A 26713-nucleotide genomic window follows, 5' to 3' on the forward strand; every position below is an offset into this window, starting at 1 on the left:
AGATGGTGGTCCTTGGAGAAGCTGGGAGGAGTCTGTACTGGGATGTACTGAGTGGCAGTTGCTTCCTACGCACCTTCTGCAGCTTCCTGTTTCACTGAAAATACTTCCTGCACATCCCCCAAATTGCAAATATGCCAGCATTGTCTCTATTCTATCTGCCTAGATAAAGAATAGCTGAAGAGTCCCATTATGGGAAGTGTTTCGGGAGGTGAGAACTTTCTCTCCTTCTCACCTGATAGAGAATGAGGCACCCTGGCAGGGAATCTAGCCCTAGCCCTTATCAGGAGTCTTGTTAATCATAAGAAGCAGTTTACACACAGAGTGTCTATGAATCCTTTCTGCTGGGTAGGTGTTACTATGCCCATTTTACAGATGTGCAAACAGACTCAAGAATGTGAAAGAAGTTGCACAAGATCATTCAAAGGAGTAACAGGCGGGGTCAGGATTTAAATCCACATATGTCGGCTCCAAAACCTTTCCCCCGTATCACATGTTCTCCAGGCCATGCTTACTCAAAAGTCACATTTGGGGCTCATGGGTGACTCAGTCAATTAAGTGTCCAACTTCGGCCCAGGTCATGAACTCGCAGTTCGTGAGTTCGAGCCCTGTGAGCCTGGAGCCTATTTGGGATTCTGTGTCTCCTTCTGTCTCTGCCCCTCCCCCACTCACACACTGTCTCTGTCTCTCTCTTTCTCTCTAAAATAAACATTAAAAAAAATTTTTTTTAAGTCACATTCACAGCAGAACCTACTGTGTGACAACCTTTTAACCCTTCTTTGCAGTCCTGGATTCTTTATCTGCCAAAAGGGTGATTGCAACAGATTCCTTTCAATAATACAGTGTCATCTACTTAATACCTACCGTGAGTTTGCAAGTGTGCCCAAGTGGTAACCTATACGATTATACGGAGCTCATTATATAAACCCTGAAAGGTAGGAAGGCAATACCACCACCCCGCTTTGCAGAGAAGCAGGCACAGGGCGGTCACATGGTGAGTTAACAGCTGTACCAGGGAAGGAGCTGAGATCTCACACTTTCCCTCTACACAAGGCAGTTATTCAAAAGTACTGCAGCCTGAGGATTCTGAAGCCTGCAGACTTTCAGACCCCTCTGGAGGAAGGGTTAATTTCTGGATTCAAATGAAACACTTGTAGAGGCAGAAACAATTACTTAAAACCTGATTGGGAAGCTGGGCTCTTCGCTGTACTGTTAGAATCCAAAACTCCCAGAGTCAAACAGTATGTCCTCCTCAGACCACCCTGCCTCTGGGTCTGTTGACTCCAAAACCCTCATATAATCCCATTCCCAACCTTTTGGAAATTAGACCCAACTCAATAAAACAATACAAGGAGTTGACTGGGTGCTCTGCCCACACCCTCCCCCAACACCACCACCACCACACCACCTCAGGCAGTTAAAGAAAGACCAGAGATCAGGGCTCCCGGGGACCCCTTCCAGCTGTCTCCACCATCTTTAACGTCCTCTCTACCTTTGCCTTTGCACTCTCAGAAAAGACAGGCACTTTTCTGGGTACACTGCCATCATTTCAACTTCTGTTTTTAATCTCTGACCATACTCATGCATGTGACTTTTCCATTTCTTTGGGGGAAAAAAACCAAACTTTGATTTGTTTCCAAAAGATAACTTTCTAAACCAATGACTATGTCATACTGAAATCAAATATCACATTTAGGCTTCCTAAAAATATTACCCCAGTACAATGCCTCCTTTTTGCTCCCACGTGCCCACCCTCCAAACACACACACATGCACTTTAGACTGTCATTTAGACACTGGAGTGTATAATTTAAATGTCTTTAATAACATCCACTAAAAGGACATTTGCACATGATTCTTCACTTTACTTCAAAGCAATGATCCAAACTGGAGCTTTTAGTGAATTGCAGGACCAAATAGGTTAATACATGGGCGGCAAGTGCCAATAATAAAATTCAGACAAGAATTTAAAATGAATTAGATTCACCCATAACGTTGGCATCTTTGTCAATTTTTAGCACAAGTCCATTTCATCCATCCCTCAGCTCAGTGCTGCTATATATTAGGTATATAATATATATCCGTTAAACGAACGTTAATACATTTGAATCTTAACACCGAAGTTTGAAACCTATTGTAATTTGAGTCATAATCTAAACTATCTGACCCTAACACAAAAGCCATTCGAATCAACAGCAAATAACAAACAGCTGCTTCTATTCAAAGTATACATACCTCTGTCATTTGAACTGTTTTGAAGTTGGCCTTGATTGGAAGACAAATGGCTAGCAGCTGCAAGTTCAATTACAAAGCGGTAGGAAGGCAGACAACCAACCAGGGGGAATCAAAGTGCTGTTTCATACATCAAGCATGGAATTCCTTTCCAACAAAGGTCTCTCGTTTTCCTAGGGGCAACCAATCCGAACATGCCCTTTGAACTTGGGACAACACAGGGCTGCACTCTGGGAAAAGAATCTAGTAGTTTACAAGGCCAGGCAAGGCTAGGAGGGTAGAACAGGCACCCATTTCCAGTCTGTTAATTGTTCGGCTTTTTTTTTCATGTTCGTTTATTTTTGAGAAAGAGAACATGAGCAGGAGAGAGGAAGGGAGGGGGACAGAGGATCTGAAGCCAGCTCCACGCTGACAGCAGCGGGCCAGAGGCAGGGCTCGAACTCATGAACCCTGAGACTACGACCTGAGCCAAAGTCTGATGCTCAACCCACTGAGCCAGCCAGGCACCCCTATTGATTGTTTTCAAAGAAGAGTGTGGACCAGGGGAAAGCCACCAGGCAACCAGTCCAGAGGACTGGATTAACCAGACCTAGGACACTGAACAGGTTACTTCCTTCCTTTGTCCCTCATTTTCTCCTTCACAGGGGAAAAATAAGGGGCAAAAATAAATTTAAAAATATGTATATATAGTTTTTTTTAATTTTTTTAATTTTAAAAAAAATTTAAAAAAATAAATTAAAAAAACAGTAAGGGGCAAAAATAAATTAATAAAAGGGTAAAATTGGATGACCTCTAGGCACTAAGAGAATTTTCTGCAATGATGGAAATGTTTTCATCTGTGCTCTCTGATACAGCAGCCATTAGTCACACGCAGCCTCAGGCCCTTGAAGTGTGGCTTGTGCAGCTTAGGAGCTAATTTTTATTTTTAAACTTTATTGAATTTTGGTAAATTGAAATTTAAATAGTTATATGTGGCTAGTGGCTACAGTTCTGCAGAGTGAAACTCTAAAAAGGCCCCTAGATGGGCGCCTGGCTGGCTCAGTCAGTAGAGCATGCAACTCAATCTCAGAGTTTTGAGTTCAAGCCCCACGTTGGGCAGAGAACTTACTTTAGAAAAATTTTTTTCATAGACCTCTAGCATTTTACATAATCTTTGAACAGCTGTGTGGGAAAAACATGGATGTCAGAGGAGGCCAGACCTGGGTTCTAAACTTAATCCCACCACTTTCTAGCTGTGCAACCTTCTGCAAAATACTTCATTTCCCTGAACCTCATTCTCCTTATTTGGACAACAGAATATCAGGACCTTTCTTGCAGAATTTTAGTGCAAATTCAAGATAATGCACGTAAATAGAACAGAGAGGCTCTCAATAAATGGTAGTTATTTTTCCAGTTATCATGTCCTTCAGGGATACAATTTCACAGGTCTTCTGACTTCATCTGTCCCGTCCTGATCAAGGGCCGGGACTTAATTATTACCCCACGCATCAACAACCGTGCTCCTACAGATGCAGCCCCTGTCTGTCGAGAATGCAACCTGCTCCGGAATTGATTCGGGTCCTCAGCTGTGGGCGAGCCAGGAAGCCAAGTCCTCTGTGCCTCCGGAACTGCTGACTTCCTCTTACCCTGTGTCCCCTCCACCTCACACGAGCATTCAGGAATTCACAAAACTCGTCCCCATGATCGCATACCAAGCTGACACTCTGTCCAGTGCCACCCGAACACCTGTTGGTGGTTTCTGGTACTTCCCTCCTGAACTCTCCCCTTGACTTCCCCTAATATTTTATGGCTTCTTTATTTGGAACTGCTTGCAGATAACCTTTCATTTTGTAATTGCTCAGTGATTCAGAATATGCAGAAATAGAAACGCAACAAGCTACACTTATGGCTAACCCAGCATTAGTTTAGTTGCCAAAATAAAACAAGGCAAAAGAGACTATGTTTTAGGAGGAATGTTCCAATAAAACAATAAAAACTGTTGCAGTCCCTATCTAGATTTAAGATTTTAAGTAATTTCTACACCCAAAGTGGGACTCGAGCCTACAACCTCGAGATCAAGAGTCACATGCTCCACCGACTGAGCCAGCCAGGCACCCAGTCTCTAAAAATTAATACAATGTGTTAAAAGCCTGTTCCAAGTGTTCCACTGGTCCATCCTCTGGTAAATGGAACCTTTCCACAGCTCCAGTGACCAAGCCTTACAGTGGACACAAATGAATGGCTAAGAGAAGTAGGATAACTTTTCTTCTTCTTTTAACTTTATTTATTTTGAGAGAGAGTGAACACAAGCGGAAGATGCACAGAGGGAGAGGGCGAGAGAGAATCCCAAGCAGGCTCCGCACTCAGCACAGAGCCCAACACAGGGTTCAGACTCTTAAATCGCGAGATCATGACCTGAGCCAAAATCGAGAATCAGGTGCTTAATCAACTGAGCCACCCAGGTGGCCCTAAATTTTCTATTAATAATAATTACTGGAATGTTAAGCTGCTGTCTTCTTCCTGTTGGGGGCTGGGGAGGGCGGGGGGAGCTGAAATACAGGCTGACATTCCGGTAGGATTTCACTCTGGATTTGAGTAAGCCATTAGACAAAAGGTTTACAGTTAGCTTGGAATTCCTGCTAACTTCTGAGCGCCTCCCCCCAACCCCACCCCTGCCCCAACAGGCCCAACAGTCTTGAAGGACTGTTTACTCAAGGACAGCCTGAAATCAAATGGGGCAAATAACTTTGGACTCTCAAATGTGGTGAAGGTCTAGTTTTTTAAAACTAACCTGGAAATGTAAGTTAAAACTCAATGAGGGAACACAATTAACCTGGATCCAGACAAACCTATAAGTACAATATAATCAGCTAGTCCAGTCTTCTTCCAACTTCCCATACGTCTATACTTAACCTGAATCTGGAACCCATGTAGATCGTTCACTCAACTCACTGTTCGACTTTGTCTGAAAAGTAAATGCATTTAAGAGCATTCAAGACACTGAACCTTTCGTGGTAACAGTTAAACTCAAAATAGGTCAATTCCAGAAAGGCATTCATTTCAAGGGGACTTTTGTCTGTGGTTATTTTGAAAACCACTGCTTTTAAAACTGACATTATGAAGCTTAAAAATAGGCCCTCCTACTAAGGATCCTGGACTAAAATACCCTTTCCTCTCCTCATTTCCTTATTCCCTTTTCACTCAAACACCTAAGAGAGTGGTGATATAGAGGGTTGCCTGTTCAAGAACTTCAGATTACTTGAAAAAAAATGCAGATTATTAGTTTAAAAAAATTTATTTAGGATACTGGATAAAGTTACCAAAATTTGGTGTTGGATAAACCTAGAAAATTTTCCAACCAAGTATCCCAAATGAAAACATGTAATATATACACCATAAGAAAATCTAAGTCTGAAAACCACCTCCTCCACTCCAGCTGTGTGGACTCCCAGCAAGTTCCTGCTCCTCTCTGGGTCTGGTTTCATCTCCCAAATGCAGGGAGGAGGCTAGAGGATATGCAAGGTCCCATCCACCCCGAACAGGCTCTGCGTCTATAAAGCTAGGCAGCTGCTTCCCATTTTCATGGCTCCTTGGAAAGAGCAGAAATGTTCCTTGCCCAGAAGGTCCTTGAGAGGCGTCATTATAGCTAATGGTATTCCCCTGGGACATAAGAACTGCTTTTGAGAGCGATGAAAGATGGATATAAAATACAGAGATGTTCAGAGGAAAAAATAAGTTATGTTTTGAAGATGACACTAGTAAATCCAGAAATGCATTTGTATTCAATCCAAAAGTTACTAGATATAGGGGGCACCTAGGTGGCTCAGTCACTTAAGCAGCCGACTTCAGCTCAGGTCACGATTTCACAGTCTGTGAGTTCAAGTCCCGTGTTGGGCTCTGTGCTGACAGCTCAGAGCCTGGAGCCTGTCTCAGATTCTGTGTCTCCCGCTCTCTCTGCCCCTCCTCTGCTTGCTTGCGCACACTCTCTCAAAAAATGAATGAACAGTAAAAAAAAATTTTTTAAGTTACTAGATATAATTGAATTTAACAAAGCCGCAGGATATAAACAATTCATACAACTCAAACCATGGTCAAGATGGCAAATACAAATTTAAAAATGTTCAACCATAATGGCAACAAAATGTTAACTCTTTGAAATATTAACTCAGGACACAACAGAATTATTCAGAAGGAACTAACACCACAAAAGAAGAAACAGGAGACATTAATAAATGGAGAGGTACACCATGAAAGTTTCTCAAGTTTTCATTAAGGATGCCTGGCTAGCTCAATCAGTAGAGCATGTGCCTCTTGATCTCAAGGTTGTGAGTTCAAGCCACACACTGGGCATAGAGATTACTTAAAAATCTTTAAAAAAAAATCTTAAGTTTCCATTAACCCTACCAAATAAAAAAAAAAAAAAGACTATCAAAACTACGTTAAGAGTTACAAGGAAATTTCAGAAATACACTGAAATACCATAAAGACCAAATAAAAGTAAACCGGAAAATACGACAGGTAGATCAATTTAACAAACTCTAGTAAGATACTGGAACTCAACAATTAGGCCCATTCCTCCCATCAAACACATTAATAAATCCCAGATGGGACGGAATTAGCCATATAAAAGAGAAAAAAGGCTGTAAGAAAAAGAAGCCACATGTTCCTGCGAAGTTGTGACGAGATATGTCCAAATACTAAAAGAAAGTAGGCTATCCCATACAAAAGACATGTTTCCAAAGACAAAAAAAAACAAAAACGTTTTCTTAATGCAACATAAAAGGAAAACATCGCAGTGGGACAATGTAGTAGCCACAGAACTGATAAAACTTTAAAATACAAAAAGCACACTGACCCCAACAAACCACAAGACAAGTAACTGTGCAGAGGTTAATGGAAGACATGAATGAACAAATAAAATACAAAGCAACATAATAACTATTTAGATGAATCTATCAAGAAATCACCAGAGAAGAAAAGTTTGCATGTAGCCTTTCAAAATGTCTAGCTGGTGCCACCAAAGCGGCCCCCCTACCTCTCCAGCTTCATCTCCCACGACCCGCGCCTATGCACCCCGCACGCTCAACTCCTTGCCGGCTCCTCCAGGCATCCCAGGCTTTCCCACTTATGTGGAGTGGCTCTTCCTGCCATGCCCTGCCCCCCCCCCATTCCCATGGAAATCCTAGCCATCCTTCAAGACCCAGCTCAAATGTCATCTCTTCCGTGAAGGCTCTCCTAATCTCCCCCACTGGATGTGCCATCTTCCTCTTCTCAGTGAGCTCTGACAGTACTTTCTTTGTACATCAGGGCACTTTTCTTACTCTGCAGCCATTTGTGTCCTTCCTCTTGGGCCCCTGCTACCTCTCCCTCTCCTCCTAGGAGATTTTCGAATCCCTGGAGGCAAAGGCAATCTTACTCAACTACCTACAGCTTCTAGGACAGTGAGTTACATTAAGCATTCAATAAATATAGCTTAAATAGAATTGATGAAATACAGAAAATAATCCCATTTCAACAATACAGCCCCACTAGCATCTAAAATAAAGCAGACTGACCTTCAAAGGAGCCCTTTAGTGCCTATTAAACTATCAAAAAATCACTAAATTTAACAAAACAGCAGCAACAAAAAAACCTTCCTGAGGTTTAAGAAAACAGTTGAAATATAATTGGTTGCATCTTTTTTTGGAACATATTCTCTAAACACGTAACGACGGTAACATGGTGCGTCACCTCTGATTTGGTGTGTAAATTAATCTAAAAGCAGAATAAATTGGTTCAAAACACAAGACCATCAGTACCTAATAAAAATCTGGAAGCCACCTAAGTAATCAATAAAAGTATCATTTATAAAGCCAGACCCAATCAAATTCTACCCTTCGGCCAAAAAATGACAAGCAGGAGAATTATGTCTATGTGTAAAACCGAGGGGGGTGGAGAGGACACATCCACTGATCACAACCATGTAAATAATCGAATAACCAAAAAGTTACACTAGAGAACTTAATGTCTGTAGTTCCCTTCTTCAAAAGGTGTTTTTACATTCAAAAAATTTTTAAAGTTCTGCTAAAACAGGCAAATATTCAAAAAAAAAAGGAGGGTTGGGGGGGAAGAGGCCACACCACCCTTGTCCACTTTTTCTTAACCCCTGTGTAACCTCTTCTTAACCTGACTCCCCTGCTGACATCAAAGCAGGATGCCCCTGGGAGCTACAATGAGAAATTCGAGGCAGGATCAACATTTTCCACAGTCTGCCCTGCACCAGGATCCAGAGAACGAACACCTGCTATTTCAAAACAAAACACCATTCATCCTCGGAGGAGTTAACTTAGCAAGCAGGTACAAGAGCCTCCAAACGAATGGCTCTCCTGGGATTTCAGGTAACAGAACCAGGACACGGGACATGAAGTGAAGACACAAGAGGCGGTAAGACAATAACATGATGTTCCAAAACTAGCAGCTTCTGGAAGGAAACAACATAGACAAAATTGGGACCTTAAGCTTTCTTTTCAGGCTCAACCTTACTTTCTGCCCAGCCTGTGGGTTCCCTGGGTTTGTTTTCTCAACATGTCAGAAACATTCACCACGGCTTAACCTGTGCTTCCTGGGGAGGCTGCGGAAATACTACCAACTCATACATACAAAGGAAAGCTAGCAAGAAGGATTTTGTTGTTGTTGATTTCTTTGTTTAAACATTATTTTGGTTTTGTCCAATCTACCAATGATTTGCTGTATCACCAGTGTTACAGACCCACGGGTCTAAAAAGGTATGGTCCCTAATCAAGTTGAGGGAAAAGAGACATAGAAAAAACAATTAGTGAATAAGAAAACATTATGTTTTAAAATGATATTGCATTTAACGCGATGTTTATTACACAATATAGACCAGAAGTACAAAAGAGGAAAGAGAAAATGTGAATTAACATTAAAAAGGGCATTAAGACTCAGGATGAATTTTGTTCTTTGGGTACTTTTATTTATTAGGAATTTTTCCAAACATACAGAAAGATGGAAAGAATAAAAGGGAAACTCATAAACTAACCAACTAACCAACTGAGAACATTTTGCCTCATTTGCCTCCTCTACTATGTGTGCATGTATATTTTTTTTCCTGAACCCTTTTTTTTTTTTAATGTTTATTTATTTATTTTTGAGAGAGACAGAGAGCACAAGTGAGGGAGGGGCAGAAAAAGAGAGAGAGAGAAAGAGATACAGAATCCAAAGCAGGCTCCAGGCTCTGAGCTGTCAACCCAGAGCCCTACGCAAGGCTCAAACCCATGAATCGTGAGATCATGACCTGAGCTGACATCAGACGCTTAACTGACTGATCCACTCAGGCACCCCTTTCCTGAATCATTTCAAGTAAGTTTCATGCATCACCTATGAATAACAACTTTCTCCTACATAATCATAATACATCTAAAAAATTAATAATTCTCTATTCAAATTTCCCAGATTGTCCCAAGAATACATTTTATAGCTATTTCACTTTTGAATCAGTATCCACCCAAGGTTCATGCATTACATTTGGTTAGCATGTCCCCTTAAGTCCGTTATTCTAAAACCACACCACTCCCCTCCTCCCTGACTTTTGCCTGTGACACTGACTTTCTAAAGAAACTGGGTCAGTTGTCATAGAGAATGTTCCACATCCTGGATTTGTCTGATTGTTTCCTCCTGGTGTCATTTAACTTGTTCCTCTGTCCCTGCATTTACTGTAAACAGGAAGTTGGGTCTCAGGCTTGATTAGATACAGGTTTGGCTCAGATTTAAAAAAATTTTTTTTAATGTTTATTTTTGAGAGACAGAGACAGAGCACAAATGGGGGAGGGGCAGCGAGAGAGGGAGACACAGAATCCGGAGCAGGCTCTAGGCTCTGAGCCATCAGCACAGGGCCCGATGCAGGACTCGAACCCACAAACTGCGAGATCATGACCTGAGCCAAAGTTGGACGCTCAACCGACTGGGCCACCCAGGCGCCCTGTGATTTGGCTTAGATTTAAAGACAGGCAGCATATAAAATGTCCAAATCAACATGATTTATCAACATTTGTAATCTGGTATTAAGAGCAAAAGAGAACAGCTTTTTGAGGAGGAAGAAATCAAAGTGGCATCATTAACAACACTTCCCCTTTGAACAGCATGCGAAGTGCTTTCACATACGTTATTTCAAATGATGCTCACCTGCTCTCCTTCCCTCACAGGTTTGTTATATTATCATCCTCGCTTTACTCATAAGGAAAATGGAAGCTCAGGGAAGTTAAATGACACGGCCAAGATCAACAATTAAGAAGTGATATAACTAAGTCTCGAAGCCAAGTCCTAAAGTAGCATGGAGTTACTCAGAAAACACTACATGGGAGATGAGATTTATGCCAGGTCTTGAAAGATGGGCAGGATTCATTCATTCCAGACAGTCTGCTATATGCCAGGGAAATAGCGGTACACGAGAAAGTCACGGTCCCTGCCCTCACAGAAGCTAAAGCATGGTGACACATAGAAAAAAATAAAATAAAATAAAATCATGTAGGAAAGTGGAGGAAGGCATTCCAGACAAAGGAAACCATGCGAGGAAGAACAGACAGAGGTAGGAAGCAGTATGCTGGAGCAAAGGGAGGCCAGTAAAGGGGTTGGTGTGGATCACAACAGGTGAAACTGGGAAAGAGAAAAATCAAACCAGATGGGTAAGGCAAGGCCAACAGCTACTCCACTAAAGTATCCTCTGCCTTTCTTGCAAAGATGCAGAAGTGAAAGTAGAATATTCTTTTTTTTTAATAGATTTTTTTAATTGTACTTATTTTTGAGAGAGAGACAGAGTACAAGCAGGGGAGGGATAGAGAGAGAGGGAGACATGAATCTGAAGCAGCAGGCTCCAAGCTCCGAGCTGTCGGCACAGAAACCGACGCGGAGCTCGAACCCACAGACCGTGAGATCACGACCTGAGCCGAAGTCAGACGTCTAACTGACTGAGCCACCCAGGTGCCCCGAAAGTAGAATATTCTAAATGTTCATGACCAAACAAGGGCCCCACATATCTCCTGGCCATGGGTGAAGTCATCTTTATGAATCTTTTTGCCCTTTCTGTATCTGCTGCAACAACAGCAGAGGGCGTTCTTCCCAAGAACACAGGCTTTGGCTGACCTTACTCTTCACCTGAAGTTCTCAAACGACAGCACCAGTATCAGTTACTGCGGCCTAAGAGCGGTAGACACATCCAAGTTCACAACTACAAAATGAGTCCCAGAAAAGGCCCTAAGAGACCCCCGAAAAGCACATCAGCCTGTCCTCGCCCCACCCTGAAGGGCCTTCACATTCTAACGGACGTGTGTCCCTTCCAAACCTGGCAGAAGTGCTGATGCCATGAGTTATGCCCTGAATGCAACAGTAAGTAATAATTAAGTACGTCTGAGTGTTTTAGAGTTACGGTGAAACAGTTCAAAGGCCAAAATCTGTGGATGCCACCAAGGCCAAGCAATGCAGCCTCCTGTTTGCTCAGCACCTCATGGCCTTCAAAGCACTATTACACGTGCGACCTTGTGTAATCTTCACGACACTCCCTCAAGGGAGGTAGGCATGCTCTGTGTCATCACCAGGTCGCTAGTGAACATGGGACAACATTCTCCTCACTGAGCAAGGAACACAGCCAAGCCCCCACCTTCGTGAAGCTTGCGTATTAGCGAGGCAGGGGAGCGCAAAAACACTTGACACACAGTGTGATGTTAGTCATAAGTGCTCTGAAGAAAAACCGGGCAACATAGAGGGGTAGAGAAGGACAGGGAGTGCTGTATTATAGACAGAGCGATCACGGATGACCTCTGTGAAGAGACATTTGTACAGAGATCTGAAGGAAATGAGAAGAAGCGTCCAGTGCACATTTTGGGGAGAAGAGCATTCCAGGTTAGATGGAATGGCAAATGCAAAAGCTCTGACCTGAGACTATGCCCAACCCGCTGTGGGACAGCACAGAGAACAGTGGGCTGGAGCGCACGAGTAGAGGGGGCAGTGGAAGAAAACCAAGGACCTGACTGGGTGGGGCCTTTGTAGGCCATTAAGGTAAAGATTCTGTAAGCCATTATCATCTCCACTGGACAGGTAAGGAAACTAAAAGTCAGGGAGTACAGGAGCACCGGGGTGACTTGGTCAGTTAAGAGTCCATCTCTTGATTTCGGCTCAGGTCATGATCCCACAGTTTGGTTCGTGAGTTTGAGTCCCTCATCTGGCTCTGTGCTAAGCCTGCTTGGGATTCTCTCCTCTCTCTGCCCCTCCCCTACACGTGCTCGCACGCTCTCTCTCTCTCTCAAAATAAATAAATAGACTTAAAAAAAATAAAGTCACTGGGAATGCAAGCTGGTGCAGCCACTCTGGAAAACACTATGGAGGTTCCTCAAAAAATTAAAATAGAACTACCCTATAACCCAAGAATTGCACTATTAGTTATTTATCCAAGGAATACAGGTGTGCTGTTTCAAAGGGACACATGCACCCCCATGTTTATAGAAGTACTATCTACAATAGCCAAAGTATGGAAAGAGCCCAAATGTCCATCGATGGATGAATGCATAAAGAAGATGTGTTATATATACACAATGGAGTATTACTCGGCAATCAAAAAGAATGAAATCTTGCCATTTGCAACTACGTGGATGGAATTGGAGGGTATTATGCTAAATGAAATTAGTCAGAGAGGGACAAAAATCATATGACTTCACTCATATGAGGGCTTTGAGAGACAAAACAGATGAACATAAGGGAAGGGAAACAATAATATAAAAACAGGGAGGGGGACAAAACAGAAGAGACTCATAAATATGGAGAACAAACCGAGCATTATGGGAAGGGTTGTGGGAGGGGGGGATGGGATAAATGAGGGGCACTAAGGAATCTACTCCTGAAATCACTGTTGCACTATATTCTAACTAATTTGGATGTAAATTTAAAAAAATTAAAAAATAAAAAATTAAAAGTCGGGAAGTACAAAGGACTCGTGTGCAATCAAGGTTTGTGTGAAAATGTGGTTTGGGGGAAATGCCCTGTGCTGCGATTTCTTCTCGGGGCTCAGTGTTCTCGTCATGAATGAAAAGTGTTCTTTAAGAAACAAAGAAAGAGATTAAGGATGTGCCTCATCATGGAAGGAGACCCAACGTACCCCGAACAATGCCATTTCTGAGTACATTCCACAGGAAACTCTCACAAGAGTCCAAACGGAGACATGCACAAGGATGGTCGTGACCTCGCTGTTTGATGCAGCCGGAGGTTGGAAACAAAGTTGTCTAAATCTAGAGGAATCAACAGAGGAGGCCAGCGTGGCCATGTGACTTGCTTTGGCCAAGGAAATGGAAGAAGTGACATGTGTCACTTCTGGACAAAAACTTTAGGAGACAACGTGGTTTACAAAATGCCCTTCTCATGTGAGCGTATTTCAGAGACGGTGCCTCCATAAGCCTGGATCCCTAATGGAAGCCAGTGAACAGAGACTCCCACTGACCTACAAGTGTGTTAAACTGTAAGATTTTTTGGTTGTGTGTTAGCTCAACGTAACCTAATCTATTCCAACTGAGGCATATTTACAGCACAATAGTAATTTTTATAAAATCTGAATATACTTAGAGTATACAACATGATGATTTGATACACATAGACAAATGATGATTACAGTCAAGCTAATTAACAAATATATTCCTTACACAGCTACCATTTTTTGTGTGCATGACAGCACTTGAAATCTACTATCCTAGCAAATTTCTGGTATTCAATACAGTATTATTAACTATAGTCACCATGTTGTACACTAGATCTTTAGACTTATTCATACTACGTTAACTGCAACTTTTCTTTTTCCCCCTTTTTTTTTTTTTTTTTTTTGAGAGAGAGAGAGAGAAAGAGTGTGAGTACACGAGCCAAGGAAAGACAGAGACAATCTCTAATGTGAGGCTCCATCCCAAGACCCTGGGCTCATGACCCCAGCCCAAATCAAGAGTCAAGTCGGATGCTCAACTGACAGCCACCCAGGTGCCCCTTAACTGCAACGTCGTACCCTCTGACCAACACCCCCACCTCCCCATCCCTGATCTCTCTGCTCTGCTTCTATTTTTTTTAGATCCCACACGTAAGTGAGATCATGCAGTAATTTTTTTTTCTGTGTCTGGCTTATTTCATTTAATTTTTTTTTTTTTACATTTATTTATTTTTTGAGAGACACAGAGAGACAGAGCACAAGTTGGGGAGGGGCAGAGAAAGAGGGAGACACAGAATCCGAAGCAGGCTCCAGGCTCCGAGCTGTCAGTACAGAGCCACACGCGGGGCTCGAACTCACAAACCGTGAGATCATGACCTGAGCCGAAGTCAGATGCCCAGCCGACTGAGCCACCCAGGTGCCCCGGCTTACTTCATTTAATATAACATCTTCCAGGCACATCCACGTTGTCACAAATTGTAGGATCTCCTTTTTTTAAGGCTGAATAACAACACAGTCATATTCAGCACTCTACGCACAGAAACACACAAAACAACGCCATCTACCTCCCAAAGGTACACATACCCAACAAAACATGGAACTATAAGACCATGCATTCAATACCGGAGAGTGGGTGAGTGGGTGCCTGTGAAAGAAAAGGAAATGGAGAGGGGGAAATGACCGCAAAGGGGAAGACAAAAGAAAAAACGGAAAAGTATAAAAAGGTTTGCTAAATACGTTGTACAAATATTAGAAATTTGGGGCGCCTGGGTGGCGCAGTCGGTTAAGCGTCCGACTTCAGCCAGGTCACGATCTCGCGGTCTGTGAGTTTGAGCCCCGTGTCGGGCTCTGGGCTGATGGCTTGGAGCCTGGAGCCTGTTTCCGATTCTGTGTCTCCCTCTCTCTCTGCCCCTCCCCCGTTCATGCTCTGTCTCTCTCTTTCCCAAAAATAAAAAAACGTTAAAAAAAAATTTTTTTTTTTTAAAAATATTAGAAATTTAAGTCACCCACTGATTTACTCAAACATTTTGGCATTTCATATGTGTCAGCTACCGTATTCCATGTGCTACTTACAGAGCAATGAATCAGAAAAAGGCTGCCCTAACCTTATAGTTTATGGTGTACAGAAGAGAGAGATCTTTCAAACATCCTAGTAAAAAAAAGTTAGAGACAGTGAACAAATGTCATTTAAAGAAAAAAAAAAATCAGGTGATGGGCACTAGCGGGCTCAGTCAGTGGAGTATGCAACTCTTACTCTCGAGGTACGGCATGAGTTCGAGGCCCACACTGGGCATGGAGGCTACTTAAAAAAAAAAAAGAAGGAGAAGGAGAAGGAGAAGAGGAGGAGGAGGAGGAGGAGAAGGAGAAGAGGAGGAGGAGGAGAAGGAGAAGAAGAAAGAAAAGGAAAAAAAAGACAGGCACTCTTTTAAGTGCCCTGTCTTAAAAAAAAAAAAAAAAATCTGGCAAATATGGGAAAGTGACCTCCTTTAGAGATTAGGTGGTCTGTGAACACCTCTGAGGAAATGACACTGAGGCAGAGATGATGATTGCTTCCTTCCTAGCATGGGCAGAGGAAGAGATGATTCATTCTAGGCAAAAGGAGCAGCATGTGCAAGGGCCTGGAGGGAACACAGACCATCCCAAGGAGGAAGTGAAAGAAGACTAGCAGAATGGAAGAAAGGAGCGGCAGGAAATGTGGTCGAAGAGATGGGGGTGGGGGGCCCCAGTGGGCAAATCACTTGGTCTCACAGCCCGATAGGAGTCTGGATTTCATTCTAACTGCAGTGGAACCAGGAAACCATTTTGAACGGGAATAATATGATCTTACTTCCAATTTATTTCATGCTAACACTTACCTCCCTTGCAATATGCTCAGACATTTCTGCAAAACTCGCAAAAGAGGTATTTGTGCCCTCTTTTTCTTCAAGGACCCCCACAACTTGCATAAACTTCAGGTCCCATGTAACCCAGCTCTGTCTGGATGCTTTAAGTGCTAGGTTAGAGGTAAAGCCCAAAGTGCCAAGCAACCACAGAGGAGAAGCAACCTTGCCAGTTACCAAGAGATCCTTAACGTCACTGGACAGGACCACGTTCCGAACTGTGCCCCGGTCTAATCACAGAAATCACGAGAACAGCAGCCTTGCTTGAGAAATACTCTTAAAGGTGAAAGCTGAAGGTGCGTACAGCTTTCCTCCCATTCGTGCCAGGAAGTGTAGGGCAACAGTCCCTGTTTGTCTCAGGCAGCCTACACAGAGATGCCTCCTATTGTAACACAGCAATGAGTCATGGAGGTACATGCAGATGGTACAAAAACCTAAGCGATCGCTGGGAGAGTCCTTTATCCAGAAGCAAAGGCACCTTAACGTACATACCCACCACCACAAACGGAAATTACCTTCTAGTTTCCTTCAGCTTTCTCAACATTACCCAGTAAGGAAGACACCAGCAGCAGCTAACATTTATGGAAGGTTTACTATGTATTATTAGCTCCCTGGATCTTCACAAAGACCATACGTGGGTTCTATCAATTAGCTCCATTTTCTGCAGGTGAGAAAACTAACACTAAGCCTTCGGGAGACCGAGAGACCAGCCCCAGGTCACAAAACCACAGAATAACAGGGCCAAGGCTTCAACCTTAGCCTGACTCCAGAGTCCAACCTCTTAATCGCTGCTGAGAATCTCCCAGTCCCACCAAATTTTTCTGCCACCAACTCCAGGGTAGTTTATTCTTTTCCTCCTTGTATTTTCTTTTAATGAGATTCCTCCCCTTGGCAAAAATACAGTTGTGGTGTCACAATTAACAACAGAATGACAACAGGTACTTCCACTCAGTACCCACCTCCAAATCAAATAGGAGCAGGATGGTCAGGCCACAACATTCAACCAGCCACTGTGGTCAAAACTTGCCCTGCCCTGTGCTGGGGCACTTTCAGTTTGTTTGAAGGAGATAAAATCCTGTGCAGTAAGTCTGAATAAATGCCTACAAAGAATCTGACCTCTACAAGTCAATATTATGCAAAATAGACACTTCAGGTTTTTTTGTGTTTTTTTTTTGTTTTTGAGAAAGCACCAGCGGGGGAGGGGCATACGTGGAGGCGGGAGGGGCGGGGGCAGGGAGAGAGAGAGAGGGAGACAGAATATCTTAAGCAGGCTCCATGCTCAGTGCGGAGCCCAGGGCAGGGCTCCATCCCATGACCCTGGGATCATGACCTGAGCTAAAATCAAGAGTAGGATGCTTAACCGACTAAGCCACCCAGGTGCCCCAACATTACAGTACTGTACTGAAGGGGGTCTGCTGGGAGCAGGTCTGAGGAACCTGGCTCAGTTCACATGACAGGTCCACCACTGGCCTGGTCATCATGAAAGAGATGGACAGAGCCACGAACCCAGAAGGTCCCCAGGCTATTAAAATCTAAAGAGAGAAAGGAAGGTTATAGAAATCACCAAAGGGCAGAAGGTTCAGGCCTACTCCACCATTTCATCAGCTAGCTTCCATGCATCTCCAGTGTGCAAATAAAAGATTAAGAACCAAATATTTTCCGGTTAATTCTCCAGCTAGTCCGATCTCTCTCCCTCAGTCTTGTCCCTCACTCAGGACGCAACACGAGTTGTGGCAATTCAGAAACACCCAATGGCACAACCTCATCATTGTTTAATGAGATAAAGCGCTGGCTTGCGAGCATACTGGAAGCCGCAGGATGGAGCACCTTGTGTATGGTTTTCCTGGCTTTGAGAGTTCCTGTCTCAGGTCAGGAGTTTAGGGCTCATGGTAAAGTACGGAAAGCTAGAAGAGACACTAGTGCCGAGCATTTCTGAATGAATGAATGAATGAATGAATGAATGAATGAATGAATGAAGCAGTTGAAGAAGAAGAAAGCAGCACCCTTGGAGACAAAATAGTTTCCAGGAAGAAGGCCAAGGACCCGCAGACCCTGAAGTCGGCCAGGGGAAAGCCACGGGGATATTGGTGTACCCACGCCCCTGCTAGCCAGCGAGCAGCCGCAACGAGGCACTCCAGGCCCACAGGTGTCACGCACAAAGGTGAGGACACTGCTCACCAGTCCCAACTCCACACTTCATACCCTAAGCCGGCCTCAAAGACACAGAAGCGATCTTAATTCTTTCCAGGACATCTGCTCCCTTCTCCCCTGTACAGACTAGGATCTGGGGAAAACAGCCGGGGAGGGGTGGGGGAGCAGGCAGTTTTCATCTTGGGCGGGCGGGGGGGGGGGGGGGGGAGGGAGAGAAAGTGAATGGCCAGGGACCAAGGATGACTGCAAGGGTCGACAGAGGAGGAAAATCGGGACACCTTGGGTCCACCGACTGGTCTGAGTCAGGAGCACAATCTCTGCTTAGTCACCGATACCTCGGCAGCCAGGAGTTCCGCGCCCCTGCCAGCCCGAGACGTACGTGACGAACCCGAGCTGAGCCCCGCGCGCCGCGCACACCCGACTCGGCTCCTATACCCCAGCAGGGGCCTCCGCAGCCAGGCCCGGCGCTCGCCGCCCACCCCAGACTTACTCCGCCGAGCTCGTCCCGTTAACCGCGGAGCCGTCGGGGGCCGGGTTCAGCTGGATGGGCGTCGGCTTCTTCTTGGGCATTCTGGACCCGGGAAGGCGCTTCTAACTCCGAGGGGAGGGCGGCCCCTCTCTTGCTTCCTCCCTCTGAGCTGCCCCACGCCCGCCGCGCAGGGCCAAGTCGGGGCCACGGGCCCGGGGGCAGCCTTCGGGGGGCGCGCCCCGCGTGGTCCCTTCAGCGCCGAGGGGCCGCTGGCGGTCTCGGGGGACCCCCGCCCCACTCGCCCGGGGCTCGGCTTGGCGCGCAAGGAATCGAAGGGCTTCCCAGGCGGCGCAGCTCGGCAGCGCGGGATTCCCTCCCTCTTTTCCTCAGTCAACCGGTCCCTAGGGTTCGATAGGCACCGCCACAGCCCTGCTCCAGCTTCAGCCTGGAAAGTACAGCCGCCGCCGGCGCCCTCCCCGCCGCTCCGCGCAGCCGTCCCAGGGAGGGAATGGAGGGCGGAGGAGGGGCGGGGAAGGGGGAAAGCCTCGCCCCTCCACCCGGACTGCTGCGTTTCCCACACACCCACTCGGCTCCGCCCCTATTGCCGCGCCGACAGCCAATGGAAGCACGCCTCGGCGGCAGATGACGCGGAAATACGTCACGGGGGCGCGGCGCGCTGCCCTGGGGGCGGAGTCCGGCTCTGGCTCCACAGCGCCCTCTGCTGCCCCGCGGCACTTAGGTAGAACCACCGGGAAAGGAGGTCGTGGGTCCCGGCTCCTGCAGCTAACAGCCAGGTGGGCTTCACCAGGCCCTGTTCGAGGCGGTCTCCTCGACTGGAGCGCCCCCCTGGGGCCGGGTCACATTGAAGGAGGTGAAATAATAACGTGAATACGGAAAAAGATATCTTCTCATTTCTACAGGAGAGAAGGCGTGGGGGAATAGAAAACTTGCCAGGAGACTCCTTGCGTCAAACAAACTGACAGATACATAGATTTATATAAAATTGTAATACGCACTACTCAACTACTTATGAGGGTGCAGAGAGGTGGGTACTCAATACTGATGAGATTGTAATAGGGGCAACTGTTTTTGGAGCAGATTGGTAGTTTTTTGAAGTCTTGAACGCCCCTCCCTTTAAAAAAAATCCTTTAGGGGCACTTGGGTGGCTCAGTCGGTTAAGCATCTGACTTCAGCCCAGGTCATGATCTCCCCGTCTATGAGTTCCAGTCCTGCCTAGGACTCTGTGCTGGCAGCTCAGAGCCTGGAGCCTGCTTCATACTCTGTCTCTCTCTCTCTCTCTCTCTTTCTCTCTCTCTCTCTCTCTGTCCCTCCATCGCTTGCACACTCTCCCTCTCTCTTTCTCTCTCTCTCTCAAAAATAAACATTAAAAAAATTTTTAATCCTTTAAATCAATTAAATCCTGTAAACCAGTTCTATGAAACTTAATAAAGGAGGCACAATACCTTTTTTTTTTTTTTTTTAGGAGGCAAAATACCTATTCTTAAAAATGTGGATTCAGGGAGGCAGAGAGTGGGGAAAAAATAAAAATAAATAAAAAATCAAAATGTAAATTCAGTCCTTCTCTTCCCCTTCACCCTTCCTATTCCACCCTAAAGGAATTTGGTGTGCGGAACAAAGTGAACGTCCGCACCCAGTGCTCCAAGAGAAGCGTGTCAGCCACCCAGCTGTCTGCAGTAAGGTTTCCTTTCATTTTGTAGCCCTCGATAGTGTTTGAATTTTTATTATGGCTATAACTTAATTAAGGATATTTAATTTTTTTTTATTTTTGAATGTTTTTATTTTTGAGAGAGAGACAGAGACAGAGAGTGAGCAGAGGAGGGACAGAGAGAGAGAAAGAGACACAGAATCCGAAGCAGGCTCCAGGCTCTGAGCCGTCAGCACAGAGCCCAACGCGGGGCTCGAACCCATGAACTGTGAGACCATGACCTGAGCCAAAATCCAACGCTCAACTGACTGAGCCACCCAGGCGCCCCGAACATTTAAAACTTTTTAACATTAAAATGAGAACGTAAACTAGTGCAGACACTTTGGGAAATAGTCTGGCAGTTCCCTCAAACACTTAAATACAGTTACCGTATGACCCAGAAATTCCACCCCTAACTATATACTCAAGAGAAATGAAAAATGTATATCCATGCAAAAACATACACACAGATGCTTATGGAAGCATTACGCATAACAGCCGAAGAGCGGAAGCAACCCAGATGTCCATGAACTCATGAATGGATAAACAAAATGTGACATACCCATACAATGGAATAGTACTCAGCCACGAAGAAGAATGAAGTGCTGATCCATGCTACAGCATGAATGACTTCGAAAACATTATGCTAAGTGAAAGAAGTCAGTCATGAAAGACTACATATTGTATGATCCCATTTATATGAAATGTCCAGAATAGGTAAATCTATAGAGACAGTAAGTAGATTAGTGTTTGTTTAGGGCTTGGTGGGGCAGGTGACCTGGGGACTGCAGAATGATAAAGGCGTAAGGCTTCTTTCTGAGGTGATGACAATGTCCTAAAACTGACAGTGGTGATGGTTACACATCTCTGTGAATTTATTTAAACCATTGAATTGTACACTTTTTTAATTTTAGAGTTGGGGGAGAGGGACAGAAGGAGAGAGAGAGAGAGAGAGAGAATTTTAAGCAGGCTCCACATTCAGCACAGAGCCCAACACAGGGCTCAATCTCATGGTTCTGAGATCATGACGTGAGAGGAAATCAAGAGTCAGAAGCTCAACTGACTGAACCACCCAGGTGCCCCCCGAGTTGTACACTTGAATTTTGTTTTTGTTTGTTTGTTTCCTTGCTTTTAAGTAGCCTCCATGCTCATGGAGCCCAATGTGGGGCTTGAACTCATGACCCTGAGATCAAGAGTCACGTATTCTACCAACTGAGCCAGCCAGGTGCTCCTAGGCAAAGATTTCTTAAATAAGGCACACAAAAAAAAAATCATAAAGGGAAAATATGATAAATTGGACTCTGTTAGAGTTAATTACTTTTGGCCTTCAAGAAGGATTAAAAGAGAAAAGACAATTATACTGCATATGTACAATGCAACACAAATTTGGGGCACCTGGGTGGCTCAGTCAGTTAAGGGTCTGACTCCTCATTTTGGCTCAGGTTGTGATTTCACAGTTTGTGGAATTCACTTCCTCGTCAGACTCTATGCTAACAGCATGGGGACTGCTTGGGATTCTCTCTCTCCCTCTCTCTTTGCCCCTCCCCTGTTCTCTCTCTCTCTCTCTCTTTCTCTCTCTCAAGACAAATAAATTAGCTTAAAAAAAAAAGAAAGTATTTACAGGAATGTTCATAACAACACTATTTGTAACAGTTATCACGGAACAACCCAAATGTTCATCAGCCATAAATAAACAAATTGTGGTAAATTCCTACAATGAAATGTTCTATAGTTTGGTGAAAATTGACTACAATTACTTGCAACAATATGAATGATCTCAAAAATACCCTGTTGAGTAGAAGAAGCTAGACATAAAATGTAATACTAATATATATATATATATATATATATATATATGTATACATATACATATACATATATACATATAATACATGTATTATATGTACATATATATATATATAGGCAAACCTAATCTATGGTGTTAGAAGCTGAGATAGTGATTATCCCTGAGGAGTGGAATAATATGCTGGTAAGTTAAAGGGGGCTTTTTAGGTGCTAGTAAATGTTTGCTTTCTTGATCCAGGTATAGGTTGTACAGGTGTATTCCATTTATGATTTATGTACTTTTCTGGATGTATGTTACCCTTCAATAAAACAATTACAAGAGAAAAGAAAAAGAAATTCACTCAACATGAGTGCCTGGGTGGCTCAGTCGGTTGAGCCTCCAACTTTGGCTCAGGTCATGATCTCACAGTCTGTGAGCTCGAGCCCCACGTCGGCTTCTGTGCTGACGGCTCAGAGCCTGGAGCCTGCTTCGGATTCTGTGTCTCCCTCTCTCTCTGACCCTCCCCTGTTCATGCTCTGTCTCTCTCTGTCTCAAAAATAAATAAACATTAAAAAAAAATTTTTTTAAAGAAATTCCTTCAACATTATGAATCATCTGGGAAATGCAAATCAAAACTACAATGCGATATTGTTAGAAGGCTATCATCAAAAAGAAAGGTGATAACAAGTGTTGGCAGGGTGTGGAGAAAAGGGAACCCTTGTTCACTGTTGGTGGGAATGCAAATTGATATAGCCAGAATGGAAAACAGTATGAAGGTTCCTAAAAAATACATACATACATACATACATACATACATACATAGAAATAACATTACCATACAGTGCAGCAATCTCACTTCTGGGTATTTATCCAAAGGAATTGAGATCAGGATCTCAAGGAGATATCTGCACTCCCATGTTCATTGCAGTATTATTCACAATAGCCAAGATATGGAAATAACCTAAGTGTTTGTCAATGGATGAATGGATAAAGAAGATGTGGTATTTTTACACAGCGGAATATTATTCAGCTACAAGAAGAAAGAAATCCTGATATTTACAACAACATGGAAGGACTGTGAGGGCATCTCTCATGCTAAGTGAGAGATGATACCTCTTAAGTGGAATCTTAAAAAAGCCAAACTTAGGGAAAAAGAGAGTGAAAAGGTGGTTACTAGAGACTGGGGTGGGGGTGGGGGTGAAATGGGGAGATATTGGTGAAAGGTATAAACTACCAGTTATAAGAATAACAAGTTCTGGGGGCGCCTGGGTGGCTTGGCCGGTTAAGCGTCCGACTTTGGCTCACCGTCCGTGAGTTCAAGCCCCGCATTGGGCTCCGTGCTGACAGCTCAGAGCCTGGAGCCTGTTTCGGATTCTGTGTCTCCCTCTCTCTCTGCCACTCCCCTGTTCATGCTCTGTCTCTCTCTGTCTCAAAAATAAATAAACGTTAAAAAAAAAAAAAAAAGAATAACAAGTTCTGGGGATATAATGTAGAGCATGGTGATTATAGCTAATAATACTATATTATATACTTGAATGTTGCTAAGACAGTAAATCTTAAATATTCTCATAACAGAAAAGAAATGGTAATTATGTGACAGAATGAAGGTGTTATCTAATGTTATGGTGGTAATCATTTTGCAATATATAAATGTATCAACTCAACAGTTGTACACCTTAAATTATACAATATTCCGTGTCAATTATATATCAATAAAGCTGGGATTAAAAAAAGAAATAAAAAAATTAAAAAAAAAACTTAAAAAAAAAAAGGGGCGCCTGGGTGGCTCAGTCGGTTAAGCATCTGACTTTGGCTCAGGTCATGATCTCACGGTCCATGAGTTCGAGCCCAGCGTCGGGCTCTGTGCTGACCTCTCAGAGCCTGGAGCCTGTTTCGGATTCTGTGTCTCCCTCTCTCTCTGCCCCTCCCCCATTCATGCTTTGTCTCTCTCTGTCTCAAAAATAAATAAACGTTATAAAAAAAATTTTTTTTAAAATCATAAGAAAACATTTTTTCTTAGAAAATAGGTCAGACTGACCAAAATGTGTTTTTATTTGTTCTGTTTTGCTTTTTAGATTGAAAGAATGATAAGGGCTTTCTCACAATAAAATACTATGTCTCCTGAGCATTTTGTTTTTTGTTTCAAATTGTGTGGGTTTTTATTTTTTCATTTTAATTTCTTTTAGTTTATTTTTATTTCTTTTGAAAGAGCGATAGAGCAGGCAGGGGAGGGACAGAGAGCAAGGGAGACAGAGAATCCCAAGCAGGCTCTGCACCATCAGCACAGAGCCCAATGCAGGGCTTGAACTCACAAACGGTGAGATCATGACCTCAGCAGCTGAAGACAAGAGTCAGACACTTAACTGACTGAGCCACCCAGCTGCCCCTCAAATTGTGTGGGTTTTTAAAAAAAAATGTACAACTAAAAAAATTTTTGATATAAAAAACTATATAACTAATTACAGTTCAGTATGTGGGGAAAAAACTAAGAAAGTATAAAAAGGAAATTAAAAACCATTGATGATAACACTACCCAATGATAGCTTCTGTTTACATTGTGGAGGCTTGTATTTATCTTCGCCATACTCACATTAGGTTGATATTATAGGATCAATGAACTTTATCAATTTATGAGCTATATTTTAGAGGCAAGTCCATATTTGCTTCTCACAAATTAAGATTTTTTATTCTGTTATTAGGAAAAAGTCAGCTGGGAGATTCAAAATAAAAAATGCCAAGGTATTGCACATAGAAGTTATTCTATATGAACAAACTCCAGGCTACACTTTTTTTCTTACTTATTTTATTTTATTTTATTTTATTTTATTTTATTTTATTTTATTTATTTTCTCTTTTTAATGCTACAGTTTCCTACTCTCTAGTCAAGAGAACTCTAGTTCTTTATTAAATGCTTTCACTAGCATTAACTTTGTTGGCCTGTAATTCATTTGTCTAAGGTGGGGCTAATTTTTAAGTGGTTTAAATAAATACCTAAGAAATATAATCCATTGTCTAGATTTTTAAGCTTCTGTGAGTTTGGCAGCTGTTCCCAACGAGTAACTGAGGGAAGGATCACCGTGTGAAGGGTAACACTACCCTCCCCACCCCCTTCGGAGGAGGTACATCCGCTTCCTCAATGCTGGTTGTCAAACATTCCAAATGCAATGAAACCACTGGGTTATTTTGGGAACCACTTTTAATGGTCACTTGCCCTTCATTTTAAAGGAAAAGAGGCCTCAACAAGGTGAGGAATGACGTAATGCAATTGCTCTCTAAGGATGTGGCTTCAGCCAGACAGGATGTCAGGTCTGGCACCTTTTTTTTTGGAGGGGTGTGGGGGTAGGGACCTCACCCCAGCTTGGCATCTGAGAGAGACGGGTGGTACTTGGCTTTTCACCTCTGGGTAGCATAGTGAAAGAAGATATACTTGGGACACACCAGCTTCCTACAGTGCAGCTGTGGAAAAGGAAGTCTTGACTTCCTTTAGAATCACAACCCAGGATCCCGGATATTCTTGCTCTCAAATCTGGTCTGAGAGTAAACAAATCTCTCCCCTAGGACATTCATTTGAATGCTTGTCATCGTTGATCTTTTTTTTTTTTTTTTCCTTTTTTTTTCATGCTTTCTTCTACTCAGCCGAAAACCTCTGTATCACCCTGTTCCCGCCAAGTGCTTTGCAAAGATTAGAAGCAGGAAATTTAAAATGAGAGTAACCATTTGATCTACAGTGATCTGAGAGCTATGACAAGAGCATATAGGGCCTCCACAGGCCGACCCACCCTAACAGCTGACTGGCAATCTTTTTATAATTCACACTCTTTCTCCAAGGCCAGGGCAGCTTATAGAGAGCTGAGAATTTGCCTGAAAAGAGTTTCATCTCCAACAACGAACTGTGCATGACACATAGTCCCGGGTTTATGTATATTTTACGATATTTTAAGCTATAATTATTGGTACATCAACGTGTTCTGCAGTTTTGTGTATTCCCAAGGAGCGAGGAATCTCTGCAATGTGCCAGACTGTTTTATTTTATTTATTTATTTTTTTTTAATTTTTTTTCAACGTTTATTTATTTTTGGGACAGAGAGAGACAGAGCATGAACGGGGGAGGGGCAGAGAGAGAGGGAGACACAGAATCGGAAACAGGCTCCAGGCTCTGAGCCATCAGCCCAGAGCCTGACGCGGGGCTCGAACTCACGGACCGCGAGATCGTGACCTGGATGAAGTCGGACGCTTAACCGACTGCGCCACCCAGGCGCCCCCAGATTGTTTTAATTGTACAGTCTCATAAAATATAAAGTATTGTCGTTATAATGATAGCATTGTAGTGTCATCATAATTACCACTAAACCAGATGGCTGTTTATCCTTGCTCCTTTGTGGGCTTCCTCTGAACAGATAGACCTTTATCTATTGGTGGAGCATGGGATCCTAGATTGGCCTGTGATATGGGGATTCTGCGTATAGAGAATGGGATACGGAGTTATTTTAGAATTTTAGGGCTGCACTATAATAGTCAAGGTGTTCAGTCACCCCATACTATAAATGGGAACGCAGCCTCAAAAT

The 26713-nt window shown here is 43.5% G+C and overlaps 1 protein-coding gene across 2 annotated transcripts in view; it reads right to left on the reverse strand.

Annotated features, from left to right (window-relative positions):
- The window catches only part of MAP2K1 (mitogen-activated protein kinase kinase 1), a 78879-nt gene extending 59660 nt beyond the window's left edge, over positions 1 to 19219 (reverse strand). The window contains exon 1 of one of the 2 annotated variants that reach the window (XM_011282937.4): positions 18679 to 19219. In XM_011282937.4, coding sequence (XP_011281239.1) covers positions 18679 to 18758 — 80 coding nt within the window. In that variant the 5' untranslated portion in view covers positions 18759 to 19219. Of the gene's footprint in view, positions 1 to 7242; positions 7359 to 18678 lie in introns of those variants that run through there. The other variant, XM_003987018.6, reaches the window with a different exon arrangement.
- Between the last annotated feature and the right edge of the window lie 7494 nt (positions 19220 to 26713).

The sequence above is a fragment of the Felis catus genome, chromosome B3 (assembly GCF_018350175.1).
Source record: "Felis catus isolate Fca126 chromosome B3, F.catus_Fca126_mat1.0, whole genome shotgun sequence".
Lineage (NCBI taxonomy): Eukaryota > Metazoa > Chordata > Mammalia > Carnivora > Felidae > Felis > Felis catus.